We start from the raw sequence: 20,744 nt of genomic DNA on the forward strand, positions 1-20,744 counted from the left end.
AATTTTAACCCCATAGCACGTTGTCTTGAGTCGTTATTCCACATGGGGGCCGCCCAGGGTTTGGGGGACTCAGCCTGTCCACGCAATGATAAATTTGGTACAGCAACCTCCTCACAGAAGCACTCAAAAACAGTCCTGCCCAATGACTGTAATATCTAAACAGCAGGTATTTGAAACAACTGAAGAAGTTATGTGTGCTACCCAAGCAAACATTACAAGGAGACAAGAACTGAGGATATTTGAAGGTGTGATTTATGCTCCAACCCCGAATAGGTTTAACTTGAAGTAGAACTGATTTCCACGTACAGAGTGGAGCCTTAGGCACACATCACAGTTCATTATTTGAGGTACGGCTTCTTGGGTTTTCAAAAATGAAATATAATGGTGCTTCGGGTTCATTATGGATAAATAAAAATCTGTCCTTATGAGAAGTGGTGCACTAGTTGTGAGGCTAAGTGGGGATGGCATAGACTGAAACAGATATCAGATATAACCACCATGGCTGTGGCTGACTTAGGTAAAAATGGTAGGCACTATTACTGATGGTGGTGCTGGGTTGCCTAAAAAGGCCCACTAGGGGTTTTTTCTTTGTGGGTGATTTGTGCTGCGTGTTATATGTGTATGCGAGCATGTACATGCATGTGTGAAATGTAGAGCAGCCAATGTCTAATTCAGGCCTGCCGCAAATTCCTCACTGCTCTGAAATTTTGCAGCTCTTCCTACTCTGTTACTCAGGAGAGTCTGTATGTGTGCATGCTGTATAAATGTGTGTGTGTACAAGAGAGAATATGGGATAGCCCCCCCCCCCAATTCTGGCCCTGGCCATTTTTGTTGCAGTGCTGTTTCGGTGCATTGAATACCCTCCAACATTTATTCGATGAAAATAGGGGTGTCCTGTTCCACCACAACTTTATTATTTATACCCAACTGACTGGGTTGCCCCAGCCACTCTGGGGCGGCTTCCAAAATATATGAAAACATAATAAAGCATTTTAACCTGAAGGAGCGTCTCCACCCACATTGTTCTGCCCGGACACTGAGGTCTAGCTCTGAGGGCCTTCTGGTGGTTCCCTCACTGTGAGAAGTGAGGTTACAGGGAACCAGGCAGAGGGCCTTCTCGGTGGTGGCATCTGCCCTCCCATCAGATGTCAAGGAAATAAACAACTATCTGACTTTTAGAAGACATCTGAAGGCAGCCCTATTTAAGGAAGTCTTTAATGTTTGATGTTTTAGCGTGTTTTTAATATTCTGTTGGTAGCCAGAGTGGCTGGGGAAACCCAGCCAGATGGGTGGGGTATAAATATGTTGTTGTTGTTGTTGTTTATTTAAAAAAACCCTTCCCTATACAAGGCTGCCTTCAGATGTCTTCTAAAGGTTGGATAGTTACATCTCCTTGGCTCAGGAGTCAGATATTGTCAGCACATCCAGTACAATAGCTAAACAAATCTTCATTACCATCAACGTGGATTCGTTTACAAGCAAGAGATAATGTCAGCACCTCAAAACTGGACAATGATGCTTATAAACTTACGCTGAAAATAATGAAGCCCAGCCGGAGATGAATCCAGGGTCTCTAGTGAACCATAACAGGGCCATTAGAATGAAGAGGACAAGAGTGATGATTTCTGGGTAGCTGCAACAGAAGAACAGCGAGTGTCAACATTGCCCTTTCAGTATGTTTGCTCTGACATCATTGTAACATTGTGCCTGTGGTTCAGCCGTTTGTCTTACCTCATCGGTCCAAGTTTATTGTATTCCTCTTTAATCACCTGTGCGGAGGCTTGTTCCCTGGGTGACTTTTCCTTGCCACACTTGAACATTTCTTTGAAACTAAAATGGAAATAAGAATAACCAGTAAAGGAGTTTTTACATTTAAAGTATGGGTTTCTCTTCCTGTGGCTTGGATCCAAAGGCCTGAGCTCAGTGGGATTTTTTTTGGCTTCCTTCCTTTGACCAGGAGGTGACTCCCCTCCATTTTGTATCACAAATTGCTTTGGAGATTCTGTTTTATTTCAAAAGAGGCTTGCTATGTGGGGATCTGTTTTGAAAATGCAGTTCAAAGCTCCTTTTTGGCAGGAGGAACTGGTTACACATCTTTCTGGACCCAAGCCACAGTCCTTGGAACAGAAATAACCAATGCCTTGTAATTCGGAAACGTAATGCGTTATGTCAAACTATAGTATCATGTATGGTATGTGTATTGTAATGTATTGGCAAATTTGGTGTTTTGGTGCACATACTTTATAGCAGAGGCAGTAAATGGCATGAAGTCAGGTGGGCTTCCTTTGTATAAACTAGAATAGCTAGCTCCCATTACCCTCAGCCAAAATGGCCAATGAACAGGGATGATAGGAACGGTAGTGGTGCAGGGCACCATGTTGAATACCTCTGTGCTCGAAAGCAAAACCCCTGCTGAAAATCTTGGAAAATTATTTATACCACCTAGTGACATCTGTATATGAAAAGGGAAAGCAATGTTATGCTGAAGGTCAAATCTGATGTGACATTAACTGTGCAGCTCTCAGGTTTTGTTTGTTTGTTTGTTTGTTTGTTTGTTTGTTTGTTTAGTAAATAGTAACTGTGGATTGGGGGGGTGAGGTGGTCAAATCAGGACTGTGGTGTGATGGGCAGTGGATTTAAACCTATATTCTAATATGTTCCTCATTCAGATACCAATTCTCTCCGTATCTGCTATTTATTAAACAAAAGCAGTCATGCAACTTCTAGCTGTTAGGATGAATGTCACTTATTATAAATCATTTGTTGTGACTTACTGATGCTTAATTACAATCAAGCAGTATATAAATGTTTGGCCCACTTCAGCATAAGGCTGTACTGTGAGCAAACCATGGTTCCATTACCACATCTTTTTGGGGAACGGTATCTGGAATTATAATTCCTCTTTGGGGTCCAAGCTACCTCTATCTTTATCCCTTTACTTGAGGGATAAACCTTATCAGCCCAGAGCATTGAGAAGATTATTCACTGTAGCAGCTATACAATCGGACTTTTCCACCCGAAGGTGTGTCGGAACAAATATTGGTTTCACCCGATGAGTGTGGGTTGCATATGCAGAAGTCCTGAATGATGACCACCATCAGTCCACATGCAAATATTATTTTGGACTGGGTTGGTTTTGAGTTTCCAAAATGCATGCCTATTTCTATACCACAGGGATGAGGAACCTGTGTCCTCCAAAAGTTGTTGGACTCCAGTTCCCATAATTGGCCATACTGGAGGGTCACAGCCAAATGTAGCCAATGTAATGCTATCCAGATGTTGCGGACTCCAATTTCCATCAGCCCCAGCTAGCATGGTCAATGATCAGAAAGATGGGAGTTGTAGTTCACAACATCTGAAGTTCACAACCACATAGGCTACCTTTGGCCTTCATGAGTGAAAGTGTGCCTCTAGTAATTGCTAGTGACTTTTCATGAATGAAATCACCCATTCTCATTCTAAAATATGAAATGATTTTCTACAGTATACTATTCTCCCTGCCTCAACTGTCATCACATGGATTGCACTGGGCATTTATACTTACTTGAAACCCAGGAAAAGCCACAGGAGCCAAACCCAGGAAAGAACCAGTATAATAAGAGTGATGGGGATGCAAAGAATAAACCAGGTTCCAAAATTGATGCACTGGCAACCTGGGTACCGCCTGAATAAAAAATGAGAAAGAAACTGAGGTTAAGACATCACTATTGCATATGAAAAGCAAGATACCAGTTAAGACAGGATCCCTGGGATGGGCTGAAGTATTGAAGTATTACACACACCCTGTCCAGTTTTACACACTGAAGTATTGAAGTATTACACACACCCTGTCCAGTTTTAGATATGAAAACCAGCTCTATCAGGAAACGAAGATGGAATATGACTTCACCTCAAATGTAGATTTGAATGACAACTGCATTATTGCACATTTAACAACAATAGTGTGAACTCACTGGCCCTGTGTCACTGAGTTCCCGATCTCACTGCTTGACTTCCTATGGCTTCCTTTTTTCCCCTTCTTTTTTGGGGGGGTCTCACTTATCTTTTTAAGAGAGGGAGACATATTAGTACCACAGGTATCTAGTTTGACTCTGGGTGGAGTTGGTGGTCTCCCCCATCTTATGGAAGGTTTCAAAATCATGTTAAAATGTCCCCCTGTTCCCCAAGAGCTATTCATAATTTGCTGCATCAGCCTTCATCAACCTGGTGTTCTCCAGAAGTTTTGTACTACAACTCCCCGTCTGCCCCAGCCAGATGGACAAAGGCTGTACTACATGATAGGGATTCAGATGAGGTTCTCAATCATGAGAGAGATTTGCATGAGTACAGGAGGCCCCCTACTTCATAAGTCTGCCCTTCAAATTGTAAAGGGCCTGTACAGTTGGGGAATGTGAGGCACCAGTGAAGGGCTGGACTTGCCAGTTTCCCTCTCCTCTTTGCTACGTGATTACGATCACATAAAGGAAGTGAATGCTCAAATAGGGCTTATAATGACAGCAATTTTCTTTTGTTCCGTCATATGAGCAAAGTTACATGATAAATACACACAAGGAAGATGTACATATACACATAGATATATAAAGGAAAATATAAATATTGAAAAACCAGACATTGTTTCAAGGTTGGATATTTTCTCGAGTCTTACTACACCAGAACATTCCAAAGCTCCACTATATGCTTCGGAATCCAGACACTGATGTTGGGTCACCATCTTTTCTTCAGCCATAGCATATGGCTATTTGTGCGGCAGTCAGCAAGTGAATTACCAGTTCCATATCCACTGATATGATCACGTCTTTGACTTAACCATGCAATATCACCACTGGATCAACTGATGCATCATATCCTGTTCTGAGTTTTACCTCCTTTATTATGCCTATCCAAAATATTTTTATTTCATGACAAGATCAGAAAATTATCAAATATTATAATGCAAATATACTGGTAGTTGATTGTATTGTACTGGGGTCACACTGAAGTTTCTACCAGGTTCTGAAGAGTATTGTTCTTTAACAGTAATGAACTCTGAAGCTAAGAAGAAAACTGCCAATTTACTGTGTTGTTTAATTGAAACTAAACAAGATATTCAGTATTACAATACTCTGCTAATTTATTTAGTATTTATTTACTGAGTATCACACTCTTTGTAATATGGTCTAAGCTTTTGATTGTGTTAGGAACTTCAGCTTTATGGAGGCTGAACTGAGAGACTGAAGAGATGTTTACTCTCTTTATGTCACCATACTGCTGGTCTAGAGCTCTTGTTTGCTAGGATTGCATTCCCTTGCACTGACTTCTGCAGCCACCAAGTGGTGGGAATCAGATCAACTAGGGAGCATGAAGCGATCCATCATATCACAACCGCTATACCCAAAAATAATTGGGCAAGACTGTGTCACAAAGCCCTCACATAGCTCTTTTAGACATCAGTCATTCCAGACGATGAAACGAATTCCTGATCCACCCTGGCTAAGGGAATTAGCTTGAGTCATCAGAAACTACCCAATGAATGCTGAATGTACCATGATAGATAGGACCATGAAGCACTTCAATGGGCTTCATTCCAGCTCCATGTACATAATAGATTGAGCTCAGTTAATTGAGCAGTATAATGTTCAACTGACGGGATTTAATGTTACAGCATTTTACAAAAGGCCTCCTCCACCTTATCCATGTAACAGAACAAACCACTTAATAATTAAGTAATTGTTAATTAAGTAATCAATAAACCACAGTTTGAAGTTCAGAGGGCCTTCTCGGTAGCAGCACCCACCTTGTGGAACGCCCTCCCATCAGATGTCAAGGAGATGAGTATATAACCTTTAGAAGAACTCTGAAGGCAGCCCTGTATAGGGAAGCTTTTAAATATGTAATATTTTGTTATGTTTTTATATATGTTGGAAGCCGCCCAGAGTGATTGGGGCAACCCAGTCATATGGGCAGGGTACAAATAATAAAGTTATTATTAGTATTATTATTAGATAGCTCTGTGAGGGAGAATAGGGGTCTTCTAACAACTCTCAGCTCCCTTAACTACTGTCCCCAGGATGATTGGGGGCCAACCATGTGATATAAAAATGCTTTAAATTTATAGTGTGGATGGGGCTCAAAGTAGAAAATATGTTGCTGACTGCCTTTTTCAGTTCTCTCAACATCTGCAGTGTAACCTCCTCAGGCTGGGATGTATATACAAGGACCTTGACACAAGTTACACATTGCAAGTTCCCTTGAGTGACAGAACCCTCTCTGCATAGCAATAGCCTGAACTCGCCACATGTCAAAGTCAGATACAGATGCGCAGCTTAACAAACATAAAGAGTTTCTATAATGAGGAAAGGTTTCATTAAGACAAGAGCTTTGTTTGATTTTATTAAGCTCTCTCTGGGACAAAGGTGTCAGACTTGACTTGAGAGCTGCAAAATAGGCAAAGCAATTTCTTTGATGGGACCCTGCTCTGTTGGAGAATCTGTATGTGATTCTCCCAGGGCAGATAGCAAAAGTAATATCATCCAGAATACCGAAATCACCCAGCATACCAAGGTGAACTTGGAAGCATCCACCGTCAGGCTGCAGCTTCCATGCAATGGGCTGTGAGAATTGGCTGCAACAGAAAAAGTCTGGCCTGTGCTAATACTATTTCCACCTTCAATGAAACAAAAACTCATTTCACTGTCGTTAGTTGGCCTGGTAACAAGGGCCCATTGATCATGCCTAACCTTACTGTGTGAAGGCATCGGTGGCCAAAGCAAGTGACATCTCCTTGGGTGGGGGGGGGGGAAAAATAATTTGCTTTCCTTCCTCATTGCTCACCGTTTCATGTTTGAAATGGTAAAGCTACTCCGATGTGACTTCAAGCCAACACTCCTACTGCTTGACATTTCCTCTGAAATGTTCTTTCGCAGTGTGGGATCAGAGATTTATGGTGTCCTCCCGATCTAGCAAAAACTAAAGTCCTTCAGGGCACAGTAAAGGTGTCAGCATTCAGAGAAAATATTCATCACTGTGTGAAAAACGAAGGCACAACATGTTGTGGGAATGAATGCACCAGCCCCAAATCAGGAGGTTCACTGGCCCTGTGTACTTGAAAATACAGAGGCTGTGCTACCCAGTGATGAAGATGGTTTGCAGCGTAAGCTTATGTAACTATAATACCCAAACTAGGATTGTTCAGGCAGCCTCTTTGCCCAAGAAAAACACACTGTGGAGATGATCTGTTTGACCTTAGAGATTTGGATATCACACTGATAGTAAAGGTAAAGGTACCCCTGACCATTAGGTCCAGTCGCGGATGACTCTGGGGTTGCAGCGCTCATCTCGCTCTATAGGCTGAGGGAGCCGGCGTTTGTCCACACACAGCTTCTGGGTCATGTGGCCAGCATGACTAAGCCGCTTCTAGCGAACCGGAGCAGTGCATGAAAACGCCATTTACCTTCCCACCGGAACGGTACCTATTTATCTACTTGCACTTTGACGTGCTTTCAAACTGCTAGGTGGGCAGGAGCAGGGACCAAACAAAATGGGGAGCTCACCCCATTGTGGGGATTTGAACCGCCGACCTTCTGATCAGCAAGCCCTAGGCTCTGTGGTTTAGACCACAGTGCCATCCGCGTCTCTTATCACACTGATAGGATCCTACAAAAACAAGACAGCATAACCTGTTTTAACAGCTCCCTTCTATCTCCACCTTCTTCCTCATGGCTGTTGCCGTGCAATCTGCATTAATAAATGTTTGAATTTAAGTGATTTATACCTGCAGTACTGACCTTGACCAAGCTTATCAGGACAGACCTGGGGATAAGATTGTTGCTCTTCAACAGGGCTTTCATTATCTTAAGATCATTCTTAAGGTTTTGTATATTATGTTAGATTAACACACAAAACCACCATGGAGAGTGACTCTGAATCATAATGAAATGGAGCCTAGAGGAGCAGCTGTAACACGAAAAGCTGACAATATGAATGCCTTTTGCCTTTTGATAGCTCTTTACTCTGGGCTCTGTCATGTTCCCTTTGCTGATTGGCTTGTGTTTATGTTTTATATCCCTCCCTTTATTTATTTAGGGGATTTTTAGCTCACTCTTCATTAAAAAATAATCTCAGAGCAGGGCGCAGGATAAAACAGGAACATATAATGCACAATAAAATCCTGGTACATAAAACCAATAAAGCAGTACACTCATCATCACAATGAACAACAGTACAAGCCAGAGTGGGAAGGCTACCCAAATCCACATCCAGTTTGGTCAAAGGCTTGGATCAATGTGTGCTTTGGCACCCAAAGCCCTGCAAGGTCAGTTCTAGATGAATCTGTGAGGGGAGGGCATTCACATTCCCACCAAGTCTCCCCTTTAATTCCAGGGGCAGTCCTGGATTTACAGAAGCTGTCCCAGTTTCTGATTTGATCCCAGAATGTCCCCTTTTCCTTAGGACACCCCAGTGCTTTTTTTCCCCTGGGGGGAAGCAGGGGGACACATACCCCTAAACATTTTGTGAATCTAAGTTTGACCTCACTGAGGGGCAGAATTTCAATATGAATAGGAAAATGAGAGTACCCCTAAACATTTTTTTAAAAATAAAAAAAGCACTGGACATCCCTATTTTCATCAGAAAAATGTTGGAGGGTATGGAGTTGTGGAACCTCGAGCCAAGGGAATAAGTAACTATACAACCTTTAGAATACATCTGAAAGCAGCCCTTTGTAGGGAAGGTTTTTTTTAATGTTTAATGTTTTGTTGTGTTTTTATATATGTTGAAAGCTGCCCAGAGTGGCTGGGGCAACCCAGTCAGATGGGCGGGTTGTTGTTGTTGTTATTCCTGAATAGGACATCCCTATTTTCATCAGAGAAATATTGGAGAGTATGCATTCCATAGCCCTTTTCACATGTTGCTGCGTCATCTGGCTCCAATTCAGCTGCTTTCTATGATTCCCTTTCTCCTTCCTTGCACATTTCATTTCACTTCACTCAAGTGGTTTGTTAGATTCTGAAAGATACCATGGGCAGCCGGCTGCAACTAGGAAGACTTGGGGATTTGGTTCAGTCCACATTTTCTAAGTGAACTGACCTGACTCACACCTCCTAGACTATTATGCAGCTCAGAATGCAGTAATCCTTCAGCTTTCATGCAATTCTGAATTTTGCGAGATGGTGCTCAACTCAAAAAAAAAAAAGTTACCATGGTGTATATAAAAATATACAGTTTAGATTAGAATGCATGTTTTGGGAAAGGCCTATTTTGTGGAGGCAGAGGGAATAAAATGCATACAAATAGGCATAGTTTTGTGGGGAGGGTTCTTTTTTTTTAGAGGAATTAGAGCTGGATGCAAAAGCGGGAGGGCATAAACTTATGAATGAAAACACGTGAAAGTGACATTGATGCAGAAGTGGGAAAGCATTAATGAAACTATGTTAAAGTGTCAGGAGTTGGAAATAGGCTGATCCACTCATCTCTAATTACAACTCAGAGAATGCACAACCACCTGAAAGTGAGAGGTGAGTAGCGGTGCAGTTAGGTACCGTATTTTTTGCACCATAACACTCACTTTTTTCCTCCTAAAAAGTAAGGGGAAATGTCTGTGCGTGTTATGGAGGGAATGCCTACGGGTGGCATGTCTACGGATTTTCCTCCTCTAAAAACTACGTGCGTGTTATGGTTGGGTGTGTGTTATAGAGCGAAAAAGACGGTAATTTTGGACCCTGAGATGACCCCATCTCTTCTCCAACCCTTGGGGATGGGGAATCTCAGGATCATGGGTTTGAAGCTCACATTGGGCAAAAGATTCCTGCTTGTGTAGGCAGGGTGGTGCCTCCCCCTACCTGGCCTGACCACCTTGGCAACGCCTCCCCAGGAGAGATTGGGCAACTGGCTGAGGTAGGCGGAGACCTCCAGGTATCCCACCTGGGGAAGGTGAAGCCAAGCCTGTGTTAATGGTGCTGCACAGGGTCCAGGGGGCTGTGCACGACCACACAAAGGGTGCACCCCATTTAATGTGGGGAGCGGTCATTCAGGGAGTTGGACTAGATGGCCCTTTTGTTCACTTCCAACTCTACAATGCTATGATTCTATGGCATGCACAGGAGACTCCAAGGAAGAAAAAACCAGGCTTTCACTCTGAACTGGGCTTTGGTCTGATCCAGCAAAGCAGCTCTTATGATCTCCAACAAAAACAATGGTGTTGCATGTCAGTGCAGAGATGATCCTGGAGCTGTAATCAAACCAGGGATCATAACAAAATGCCCATCTATAAACAAAAAGGAGTTTTGTAGATCAATTCCTGGCATGCTTCCTCAGAAGAAAGCCTGCACTGTTAGTTGTTCAGGGTGGAATCACATAGGTAATTAGTTGGAGATGTGTTTTCCTCTGGTATGGTTATTATTCCCTTGCCTTGCATGTAATGAAGTTTGAAGGCTTTAATGTGTCCTTGCTTATTTGATTATATGTATGCTTTTATTTTATTTGCTTTAAAGTAACTATGATATATTCTCCTGTGTAAAATGCAGTTTAGGATGATGCAATTTTTAGCAAATTACAGGTGGCAGATAGACAATATTCCAGGCAACTAGAAATCGCTTTAACAGATTAGACATATTTGGGACGCAGAGTGAAACTGACAGAATGATCCTTGATAGTGCGGTTGTTGTCAATTAGTATCAAGTGTAAAAATTGCAGTTGCCTCAGAAATAGCATGAAGTTAAACATCATATATCTTCAGCTGTGAGAAAAGTTTCTTGGGGCAAAACTGTGGCACCATCATTTATAATTATAAAACATTTCTAAGACAGCCTCAGTGATTTCAATGAGTTTGTTAAAAGGAGGTAGAGCAAACCTGCAGAGTAATGTTTTTAGACATTATTTTCCTTTTTTTCCATTCTGCATTTCTGGCCTGTGTGAAGTGTTCCAGCTGTAATATTGTGTCTATTTGAATGCTGTATTGTCCTGTGAGTTCATGGGGGTTGGACAAGGATCTTTGAGTCTAAATTCCTTTCCCCTCAGCTTCAGTTTACTACATCTACAATGGAAATAACAGTGCATAGTCCAGCAAAAGTTGAATACTTTAAGTTCCATTGATTACAGCAGGAGGAATTTAAGCGTGTGTTTATGTCTCCCATTGAAATAACGATGAGCCTTAAAATTTCTGGATAGATACTGACTATTGGGACATCAAGGACAAAGACAATGGAATTGCAAAGCTTGGAATTCTTTATAGAGCATGGATGGATAGATAGTGATTGTGGTTCAGAAATTCTCTGGCCTTCTGCTTCTTTGTTTACTGCACAGTTAAAATATCATTGATTTGTAAAGTGGAAGTTGTAGTGGAGTGTTGTTGGCAGCTAAACTGCAAGAGCATCATCATGTGACTCACCTGAATGTTTAGCTAATCTATGAGAGATTTATGTGACCCAGCAGTAATAAGGTCAACTAACCTACAATACCATCACGTGGCTAGGCTCTTAAGTATATTTGGGGGACAGAGCTGGATTGGGATATAAAAACTTTATGTGGGATCATCTTAACAGATGGTCCTGGTTGTGGGCAGGCCCTCAACCCAGTTCCCCCACCTTGGCATGGGTGGAGCTATTGCTCTCACACCAGGGTGGCACCACGATTACCCAGGGCTATTGCCCAATCAATTTAAACAGGGTGATCATGGGGGAAAGTATAAAAGTGGCAATGTGATGTGTGCCAAGCACCTGCTTCACGCTGCCAAACACCCGCCCACCCTCCCTTTAATTTAGGTGTCCTCTGGCCTTGCTTTGGACTTCGGTTGGTGGGCTGTCTTGGGATGGGGACCGGGTAGGAATTTTTTCCATTTGGCAAATTGGCACTTGCCACTTGGTTTTTGCCTACCTCTTAGCAATCGTCACAACTTTGTAAGGTTTGGCTGTTAGGCATTGACTTATAGTTGAGTGGGGGAGGGGAGGTCGGCCATCGCCTGCCCCTCCATTTCAAGGGTATTCCGTTAAAGGAATCTGGGGCCTGGATCTTGTCCAAAGTCCGCTTGAAGGGCTAGGGCCATGCCAGGCCTCTGGGAACACCGGGGGAGATGCAGGCGGGTTCCCCCAAAGTAGCTCCCCTTTGGGTGGTTTACCCTTACAGACTTCCTGCAAAGGAGGCAGGAGTCCGATATAGTCCGATATAGTCCGATATAGTCTTTTGCCAATGCCTAAGCCAATACCGCTCACATTTCCTGTAATCAGTAAAGCTTTGGCCAAAAAATTGTGCCCAATAACCTTAAACAAAAATTCTGTGTCTGTGTGTATTACTTTATTCTAATGGGGGTTGGCTTGAGGGTCTTGACACGCAACCCAGTTGGCATCTGCCTTGGATCTGAACTGATTTTATGTATGTGTCGATCTTTTAAATTCCCAGTTGTTGTTTGAAGTGCTTTTATAAAAGGAAGGAAGTAAAAAAAGGTTTCAGATTTAGAAGAACTTGTTTTGTCTCTTTTCTTACGTGTTGAAGTGCTCAGCAAAGATCAAGTTGGTTGAGGTTCCTGTGATGGTTGTCAGTCCGCCAATAGTTGATGAATAGGCAATGCACAGGCACATGACTTTACATATCATGTGGTCCCTTTTGTTTCGGTATTTTCTTCCGGTATCACTTGGTTCTGGAGTCTCCTTAAATAAGAAATGAAAAGAACAGTAAACATTTTCATTTTCGCCTAGTGACATGTGAAATCTTTGTTCAGAAATTGAAGGGGCTGAGATTTTTGCAAATCTTTTTGGAGGTTTTAGATAAAACACATTGTAGAGTGAAAACTCTTTGAAATAACCCTTGGTGTATTTCTGGCGCGTGTAGGTTTTTCAAACTTGTTGTTATTGTTCCTGGTTGATGAATCAGGAAGAATAGCAAATAATACATCCTAGAGTTCAAGTTGGCAAGAACAGCTTGGCCTGCAGAAACAGAAGCAGCCTCAGCTGCTCTTTCCCCTCCTCCATATTCTCGACTTGGTAAGTTTGTGAAAATATGAGAGAGGACAGAAGAAGGGGAAGAGGCAGATGGAAGATGCTGACACTGAGCCATAATGAGCAGAGGCAAGATGGAAGGGGGCTTGGCTCAGAATGCCTTGGGGATTATTGAGCTAGGAGAGAGCGAGAGTTTCTAAACCGTGCCATTTTATAAAATTCTTCTTCATCCGTACGAACAGTCTCACTGTGGTGGGCTCCAGCTCAGGTAGTGGGAAAACGCTCACAGGAGATGAAAATCTGCATTCAGCATGGAAAAAGTATTCACCATAGAAGGCTTATTCTTCCCTCTCTGAGTGGTGTGAGGCTGTCACCATGAGCATCTGTCATTGGCTTGGGTGTAGTGGTGGCATGCCAGGGCTGAATCCTACGCATGCCTGCAACTCCTCAAGATGGCCTTATTATGAACCCATGTAGCTGGAAGTCACAGCAAAATGGCTTCCCCACCACCCCATAGACCTCATGAGAACAGGTCCAACTTGGTTGACCTGTGGGCAGGAGGAGGGGATATCCTTTTTTTAAAAAAAAGCCTTGAAACATACTTTTTATCAGTGAAGCATTGACATACCTCTGCTGCATCTCAAATGCTCGGTGATGCATTCAAAAATAATAACTACATCACTCAAAATAAGACAGCTCAAATACATGCATGGCAATTGGAAGTTCTTGAGACAAATTTAGCTCACTGTAGCTCAACATCTCTCTTGGCTCTGAGCTTTGGGGTCTGATATTGATATCCAACCCATTCTACCCCATTCTTGTTTGATTTGAACGATCTCACATGGGGACTGAATTATGGAGCATCTCAAAGGGATCAAATATTTGTTAAGGTCTGTTAAAAAGTCTGTCTGATGCACAGGTTTTCACACCAGAATACTGGTAAGTAGAAAGAGAAGAGAGTCATGTTTGCAGGTGGTGGGACAGGTTTGGTTGTAGCAAAATGGTGACAGACGTGTACATTTAAAAGAAAAAATGCATCAATCTCTTAGGTAGGCACTCGTGGATGCTGTACTTTTGGTCCCCGCAGCCTGGAGTGCAGGGAGAAAAAGAGAGGGAGGAAAATGTGTGGACACACAATTTTAAGACCACTATCCCCAGACTTCAACTACTAATGTCCCAGGGCTCATGCACACTTTTGTTTGATCCGCATTTTGATCACATCATGAGCCAATTAGTTCATCTGGGTCTAAGAGGTTTTCTCGTTGTTCCACAGCTGTGCCTTGTGAAAATCCCACCGAACCAGAACTTATCAGATGTGCAAAGAATTCAGGGAAGGATTTTCCTTCTCTGAGCTTCAATTCAGCAGGTAAGATTTTCACAAGGCGCAACAATGAGAAAAGCTCTCAGGCCCGGGGGAATTAATCAGGGCACAATACAATCAAAATATGGGCCCAGTGAAAAGTGTGGATGAGCCCCCAGGCTAAGAACTTCAACCAAACATGGATTTCTGAAAATGAATTCATATAATTAGTTGGGTTTAGTGCATTTCTCCTTCCCTGTCATGTCCGTTTACTGAAACGTGTCAGGGAACGACTTTTTCATCCATGATGCACTTTAAAGACTCCAGTTACAGGGGGATGGCTTGGAGCCAGGGGTTAATGAAGCTGATCCGAGTCTCAAGATAAGAATTCATGAGTAATCATTACAAAGCAGAGTTACAAATTGCACCACAATTCTTGTTCCAAGACTTGCCAGCGACTTCACAGTCAGACTAGGGCCAGGGGTGAACTGAGTCCAAGGAGGAAGATCTAGGGGAAGGATCTCAGTGGGAGGGAATTGGTTTGGCATGCAGAAGATTGCAGATTCTACCCCCAGAAACTCCAGGAAGGGCGGGACAGCTGCTGTCAGTCAGTGTGGACAATACTGAGCTAGATGGACTTAGGTTCTGGCTCAGTTTAAGGCAATATTCCCATAAGACGAGGAAGAACATGGATGCAGAAACCAGTGGAGAATATTGCAGCAGGAACCATTATTGCAGCAGGTGGATTAACAGCTGGAGATACAAGGGCAGCAGGCAGGGCTCAAGAAACCTGCCAAACCCAACAAAACCTATAGTATGACAATGCCTTTCTTAGGACCAACTGAAAAGTCAGAAAGTCATGAGCAAGTCCTAACATTTGCTCCTGACTTATTGGCATTTTGTTTGTCCCTAATTACCACCATGTAGATTTTGGATTTCATCAACATGGCTAGCTGCATCCTTTTCTTTAATTTGGAGACTTCAAAAGCTCACTCACAATTTTGTATTATACCATAATGCAGATTACCTGAAAGGCAGGATACTAATAATTTTAATAAAGAAATAATAAATGTGTAGACTTTGGGGTTTTTTTTTGTCCAGTGGACCAACAAGACCACCTACATTATTATTATTATTTAGTTATTTGAAAAGCCAACAAAACATTTCTCATACTTGGAATTCAACTAAATAAAAAGGGAGATGTCTAATCAGGATTTTATAAAGCGTGTTCTGCATCATGGAGAGCACGAGTTGCGGTAGGGGCTGCCAGGACACTCCAAAGTTGGGGACGGGCTAATTGATTGTTGGCCGCTGATGCAATTGGGGCTTCCCTTGTTGTTGGGAGGAAGTTAATGTTGCCATTTGTTGATTGACAGCCAGAAATGCTTAAACTCCTTGCACGAGGCTAGGGCTTCCTCTTTTCGCCCGTGCAATGGATTGCCTGTCCCCCCCTCCCTAGAATTAGGGTTGTTCGCTTTGACCTTGCTATGCCTGTCATGGGGTTGTCTGCTTTGGAGCGGGGGCCTGGTAGGAATTTTGTCCATCTGGCTGATTGGCTGGGGCCATTTGGTTTTTGCCTACTGCGTAGCAAATCATCACAACTTGTAAGGTTGCGGCTCGTCATTTGTTTATGGTTTGGTTGGTTGAGGGGCATAGATTGGCTGTGTCTGCCTCTCTAATGCTGCTGCTGCAAGGGATTCTGTTAAAGGAATCAGGGGCTAAACTATTGCTTGTCCACTCTGTCAAGGGGGCTCGGGCCATAGCAATAAGCTCCTGGTTGCATTTGGGGAGGGCTGAGGGCAGCTTCCCTGCTCCGTTGCTACCCCCAAGTGTATTCCCCTTTTCTGACTTTCGCATCGTGGGGAATGTTAGTCTGTCCCCCATGGGGGGGCAGATAGTCACAACCAATGCCTAAGCAACCACTCACATTTTTGTATTTTAATAAATTTGTGGCCAAAATTATGCCAAAAACCTTAAACAAAAATTCTGTGTGATGTGTGAGTTATTGGGGTGGACCTGGGGACCTCGACACATAACTAAGGAACATTTTGCAGCAGTGGAGACTGTAATAAGGGGCACCCATTACGCTATGCTTTGAAAAGTTTCCACAATCTTCTATGAGACTCTGATTCCCTCTTGCAAGAGATCATTGTTTAAAATCATCTGGCAGCCCGACACGGACAAAGGACATAAAACAATATAAAAACAAAAGAATGAGGATCTCGGCCGGAGTAATTAAAACAAGTTATGCATCTGAGTGGGCCAAAAGGGCAAACAACAATATAATATTTCGGCTGCTCAGTATGAAATGGATCTCTACAGGGACTCTTCTTCAGCTCATCCTTCTAAAGAGAATGACCTGAAGAGAAAACCAGTTGCTGCAACCCAAAAATTGGAAGGAAGAGTAGCACTCTTTCTCGTTTCCTCTTTCAGCTTTATGTGCTTTTCAAGGCTCAAATTAATTCTGTTGGACCTGAAAGAAGTGACCAGAGAGGGTTGTGCCCACAGCACTCTCTCAAAAACCCAAATGTGTCAATGGACCTAGAGAAATTAGTGACCTTGACCTACTAGGCTGATATCAAACCATAATTTCAAAATTAAAATGCCACGATTGCTTATGAAGTACCTTTTCCTTCTCAATCTTGCACACAGTGTGAACCGCATGAGCAGACCCGTTGCTGTATCTGGAAAAAAGAAACATGCAGCGTTTATAAGTGATCTGCTGTGCTTGAGCAAACTGATATAATATACGTGATCAAAAATAAATTTTACCCATTAGATTGCATTGTTTTCTCTTTCCAGCCAACTGCTTTGCATTCATCAATATCTTCTATTTTAAAAAGAGAGAGGGAGAGAGGTGAAAAGTTGAATTTGAGGGCTTCAGTTTAGCTGGTCTTTCCCCAGGGAAGGTAAAGGTGGGAAACGTTCAGCATCCCTGCGTACCATCGAGTTCCAATGCGTGATTGGTGGCTCCATTTGCGTGAGTCATTTCCAAGCCATCCACTTCAGCTTCAGCACTGATGATTTGCTGAGCCACTGCCTCTACGATGGGCATCACCATAGCAGCCGCGGAGGTGTTGCTAAGCCACATAGACAGGAAGGCACAGCTGATCATGAAGCCAAGGGTGAGCCTGAAATGAGAAGCACCTCCATGTATTATTCTACAATCAGCCCTCAGCTTAAAACAAAGGAATGGTTCTTTGCCATCAGAATGAGACCGAGTTATCATCATCTTCATGAAAGAGCTTGAGTTAACAGGTTTGCTACCAAATGAAGTTTTCCACAATGTGGAACCACTTGAGCTCAGACATGTGCCAACCACGGCTGGTGTTTTGGTGCCTTTCAAAGATTTATCTGTGTTCTTAGGCTTCCACTGATGCTTAGTCCCTGATTAATGTTAATTTGCCCCAGATTGCTGCTGTATTATTATTATTTCTGAAGAAGTTGTTACTGTTTAAATGTTGTAACTCCTTTAAAATATCATCCAACTCTCTTCTGATGTGCATTCCCTTGGGATGCTATAAGCAAGGCGGTGTAAAAATACATACACAAATAAATAATTCCCGGAAAATAAATCCAGACACAGCACACTTGTGCTGCTTACTTTGGTCAACAGGCTATACTGAGCTGAAAGTTGATTCAGGGGTAAATAATATACTGCAGGCCCACCGGTTGCTGTGACACACACACACACACGACAGATGAATGAGGCAGGGTTATCAAGTTCCTTGCAACATACATGTGTTAATACAGCATTTTCAGCCACTCCAGCATCATAGGAGTCTTGTAAGGGAATGTTAGAGACAACTGTTTTATCTCAAGTCAGACCACTGGTCCATCTAAGTCAGTCTTGTGTTTATAGTAGCTAGTATTGGCTCTCTAGGGTTTTAGACAGAGTATTTTCCTGAACCAGGGAGCTTCTGCATCATGTGCTTCTCAATGAGCTACAATGCTTCCCTATGCTCACATGGTCAAGCTCCAGAATAACCTTATTTGCCCTTCCGTACTCAGGAACCAGAGATTATGCACCCATCCAATTAAAATCAACAATGGGAGGAACAACATAATAAGATGGAGGGCAGTTGTAGAGAACTTTTGGCCCTTCAGATGTTACTGAACTACAACTCTTATCTTCCTTAGCCATTGGCTGTTGGGATTTTTAGCTTAGTAACATCTGCAGAGAGGCACCGTTACAAAGAAAATGGACGGCAAGACCTCAGAGGACCAGGCCATGGAGCTCATCTTTAGGAGACATAGTTCAATCTATTCAGACAATAACAAAAATAGCCTTGTAAACTTTCTCTAGTAAAAATGCCCTAGATCACACCACGACTAACTGCATAGTTATGGAGTACATTCTGGTAAATGCAATAATTAAAACAAATTATGAAAATTTATAAAATTGTAGTTTCACCAATTGATGGTTTGTTTTTTTGCAGTGAAAAAGGCTTTTCGAAGGACAGCAGGTTGTGCAATGGACTCCTCTCGTATATTTTGACACTCTGGGACCAGGGCTGTGTCTTCATTATTTATGATGTGTAAAATGCATGGCTACTTGGACAAGTCTCATTAGAACATCCTAAATTAGTTCAGTTCATCAGATTCCCAATTAGCTTGCTGGCTCAAAGTCCTTCCAGGTAAGCTGATGTTTTCTTACCTAACCAAGAGACAGTTTATCTCCACACAGGTAGGCACTGAAAAACAGTTGCACGGAACCTGCACTCTCAGTTTCCAATTGTATGTGTGGCAGCAGTACAGTGCTAAATGGGGATCTACTTTACTCCCCAAACCAGTGCCCTGATTCATTCCTTTGCAATAGTCACCCCATATGTGCAACTTGGAACTATACTTTCACTGACTCCATGTTCTTGCTGTGTAACAGGGTAGGGAATCTGTAGCCTTCATAAGAAGCTGGAGTTCCATGATCGCTAACCAGCATGGCCAAGGACTAGGATTTGTGGTTGTTGTAGCCCAGTGGCGCTGTGGGTTAAACCACAGAGCCTAGGACTTGCTGATCAGAATGTCGGCATGACAGGGTGTGCTTCTGTTGCTCGGTCCCTGCTCCTGCCAACCTAGCAGTTCGAAAGCACATCAAAGTGCAAGTAGATAAATAGGTACCACTCCTGCGGGAAGGTAAACGGCGTTTCCGTGCGCTGCTCTGGTTCGCCAGAAGCAGCTTAGTCATGCTGGCCACATGACCCGGAAGCTGTACGCCGGCTCCCTCGGCCAATAAAGCGAGATGAGCGCCGCAACCCGAGTCGGTCATGACCGGACCTAATGGTTAGGGGTCCCTTTACCTTTTTAGCCCAGTATAAGTTTCTCTTTCTATTTTGTTTTCCTCCTGCCTGCTCTCTGCTGCTTCAGCTTCTCTCCTCCTTGCACCCCCATCCAAGCAAGCCTTTTCTGTAAAGATTCTCCAGCCATTTCTATTTTATTTTTAGGCTGCTTCTCTGGGCAAACTTCCAAAACAACAAAAGAAAATGAGCATCATTTTAAAACTTTAAACAATCACTCCACACACACACACACACACACACACACACACACACACACCCTGGAAATAGCAAAACTCAGACCGGTACCCATCTAATAAACGTCAATCTTGGAAGGGGTGTGGGGATGGTATTTAGGGCCAGCCCAAAAATCTGCAGTGTAGAAATTTCACACTGGTCCAGTGGAAGAGAATTCCATCACCATGGGGCCACCAAAGAGGAGGCTCTCCACCTTATTATCTAGGGGGTGAACATACCAGGAGAGACTCAAGTGGATATTAAAGGGATCAGCTATCTTCAGCAATGCTATTAGGTCTTCTGGATAGATTAGTATCCGTTCTTATTTCCTCACTAAGATTTCACTGCCAATTCCATGTGCCCCAAACCCTTCCAAATGGGATACTCATTTCTTTGACGCTGCCAACTTGGTAACCTTGCATACTTCGCTGAAGTTGCTCCCACAGCACAGTGCTGGAGATGGTGAAAAATGATTTGGTCAAACTTTAACTTGTGAAAGCACAACCTTGTCTACGTAAGAAACGACTACGAGGTACATGCATCACCTACAGCATTTTTACTTCGTAACAAGTGGTCCTAGATTGGATAATTTTTACAAAGATTGCAGAGACCTTTGGAATCGGTGTGGATGGAAAGCATTGCATAAATGTTAATGATTACTTAAGGTAAGGGCAGGCTCCTTGAAAAATGCAAAATGACTTTACAAGTTATTTGGGTGGCACGACCCACATCCTGGCTGATGAAATCTCATCTCCTCTGAAATAAAGTTGCTTGCTCCTACATTATAGGGGCACCAAATTGTGATCAGGTTACATTTCAGTTCTGGATAATTTCTGCCTATTATGCCTACCTCTTATTAAATGGATGATAGTCATTATTGCAAAAGGCTCTAGATGAGCCCAATTGAACCAGTTTATTTATTTTAAGGTCAGACTAAACATAGACTATTAATGGTAATTCTGAAGTTCTGAATGTGATGGTCAAAATGTCCTGCAAATAAATTTGAGGCACTTTCAATCCTGCTACAAA

The 20,744-nt window shown here is 42.8% G+C and overlaps 1 protein-coding gene across 1 annotated transcript in view; it reads right to left on the reverse strand.

The window, feature by feature from the left end:
• The window catches only part of SLC13A1 (solute carrier family 13 member 1), an 87,910-nt gene that overhangs the window by 14,693 nt on the left and 52,473 nt on the right, over positions 1-20,744 (reverse strand). The window contains exons 5-11 of the mRNA XM_079994230.1: positions 17,149-17,336; positions 16,978-17,035; positions 16,832-16,889; positions 12,454-12,617; positions 3,545-3,664; positions 1,732-1,830; positions 1,532-1,633 (exon numbers count right to left, since the gene is read on the reverse strand). Coding sequence (XP_079850356.1) covers positions 1,532-1,633; positions 1,732-1,830; positions 3,545-3,664; positions 12,454-12,617; positions 16,832-16,889; positions 16,978-17,035; positions 17,149-17,336 — 789 coding nt within the window. The remainder of the gene's footprint in view (positions 1-1,531; positions 1,634-1,731; positions 1,831-3,544; positions 3,665-12,453; positions 12,618-16,831; positions 16,890-16,977; positions 17,036-17,148; positions 17,337-20,744) is intronic.

Source organism: Podarcis cretensis (genome assembly GCF_951804945.1).
Source record: "Podarcis cretensis genome assembly, chromosome: 10".
NCBI lineage: Eukaryota > Metazoa > Chordata > Lepidosauria > Squamata > Lacertidae > Podarcis > Podarcis cretensis.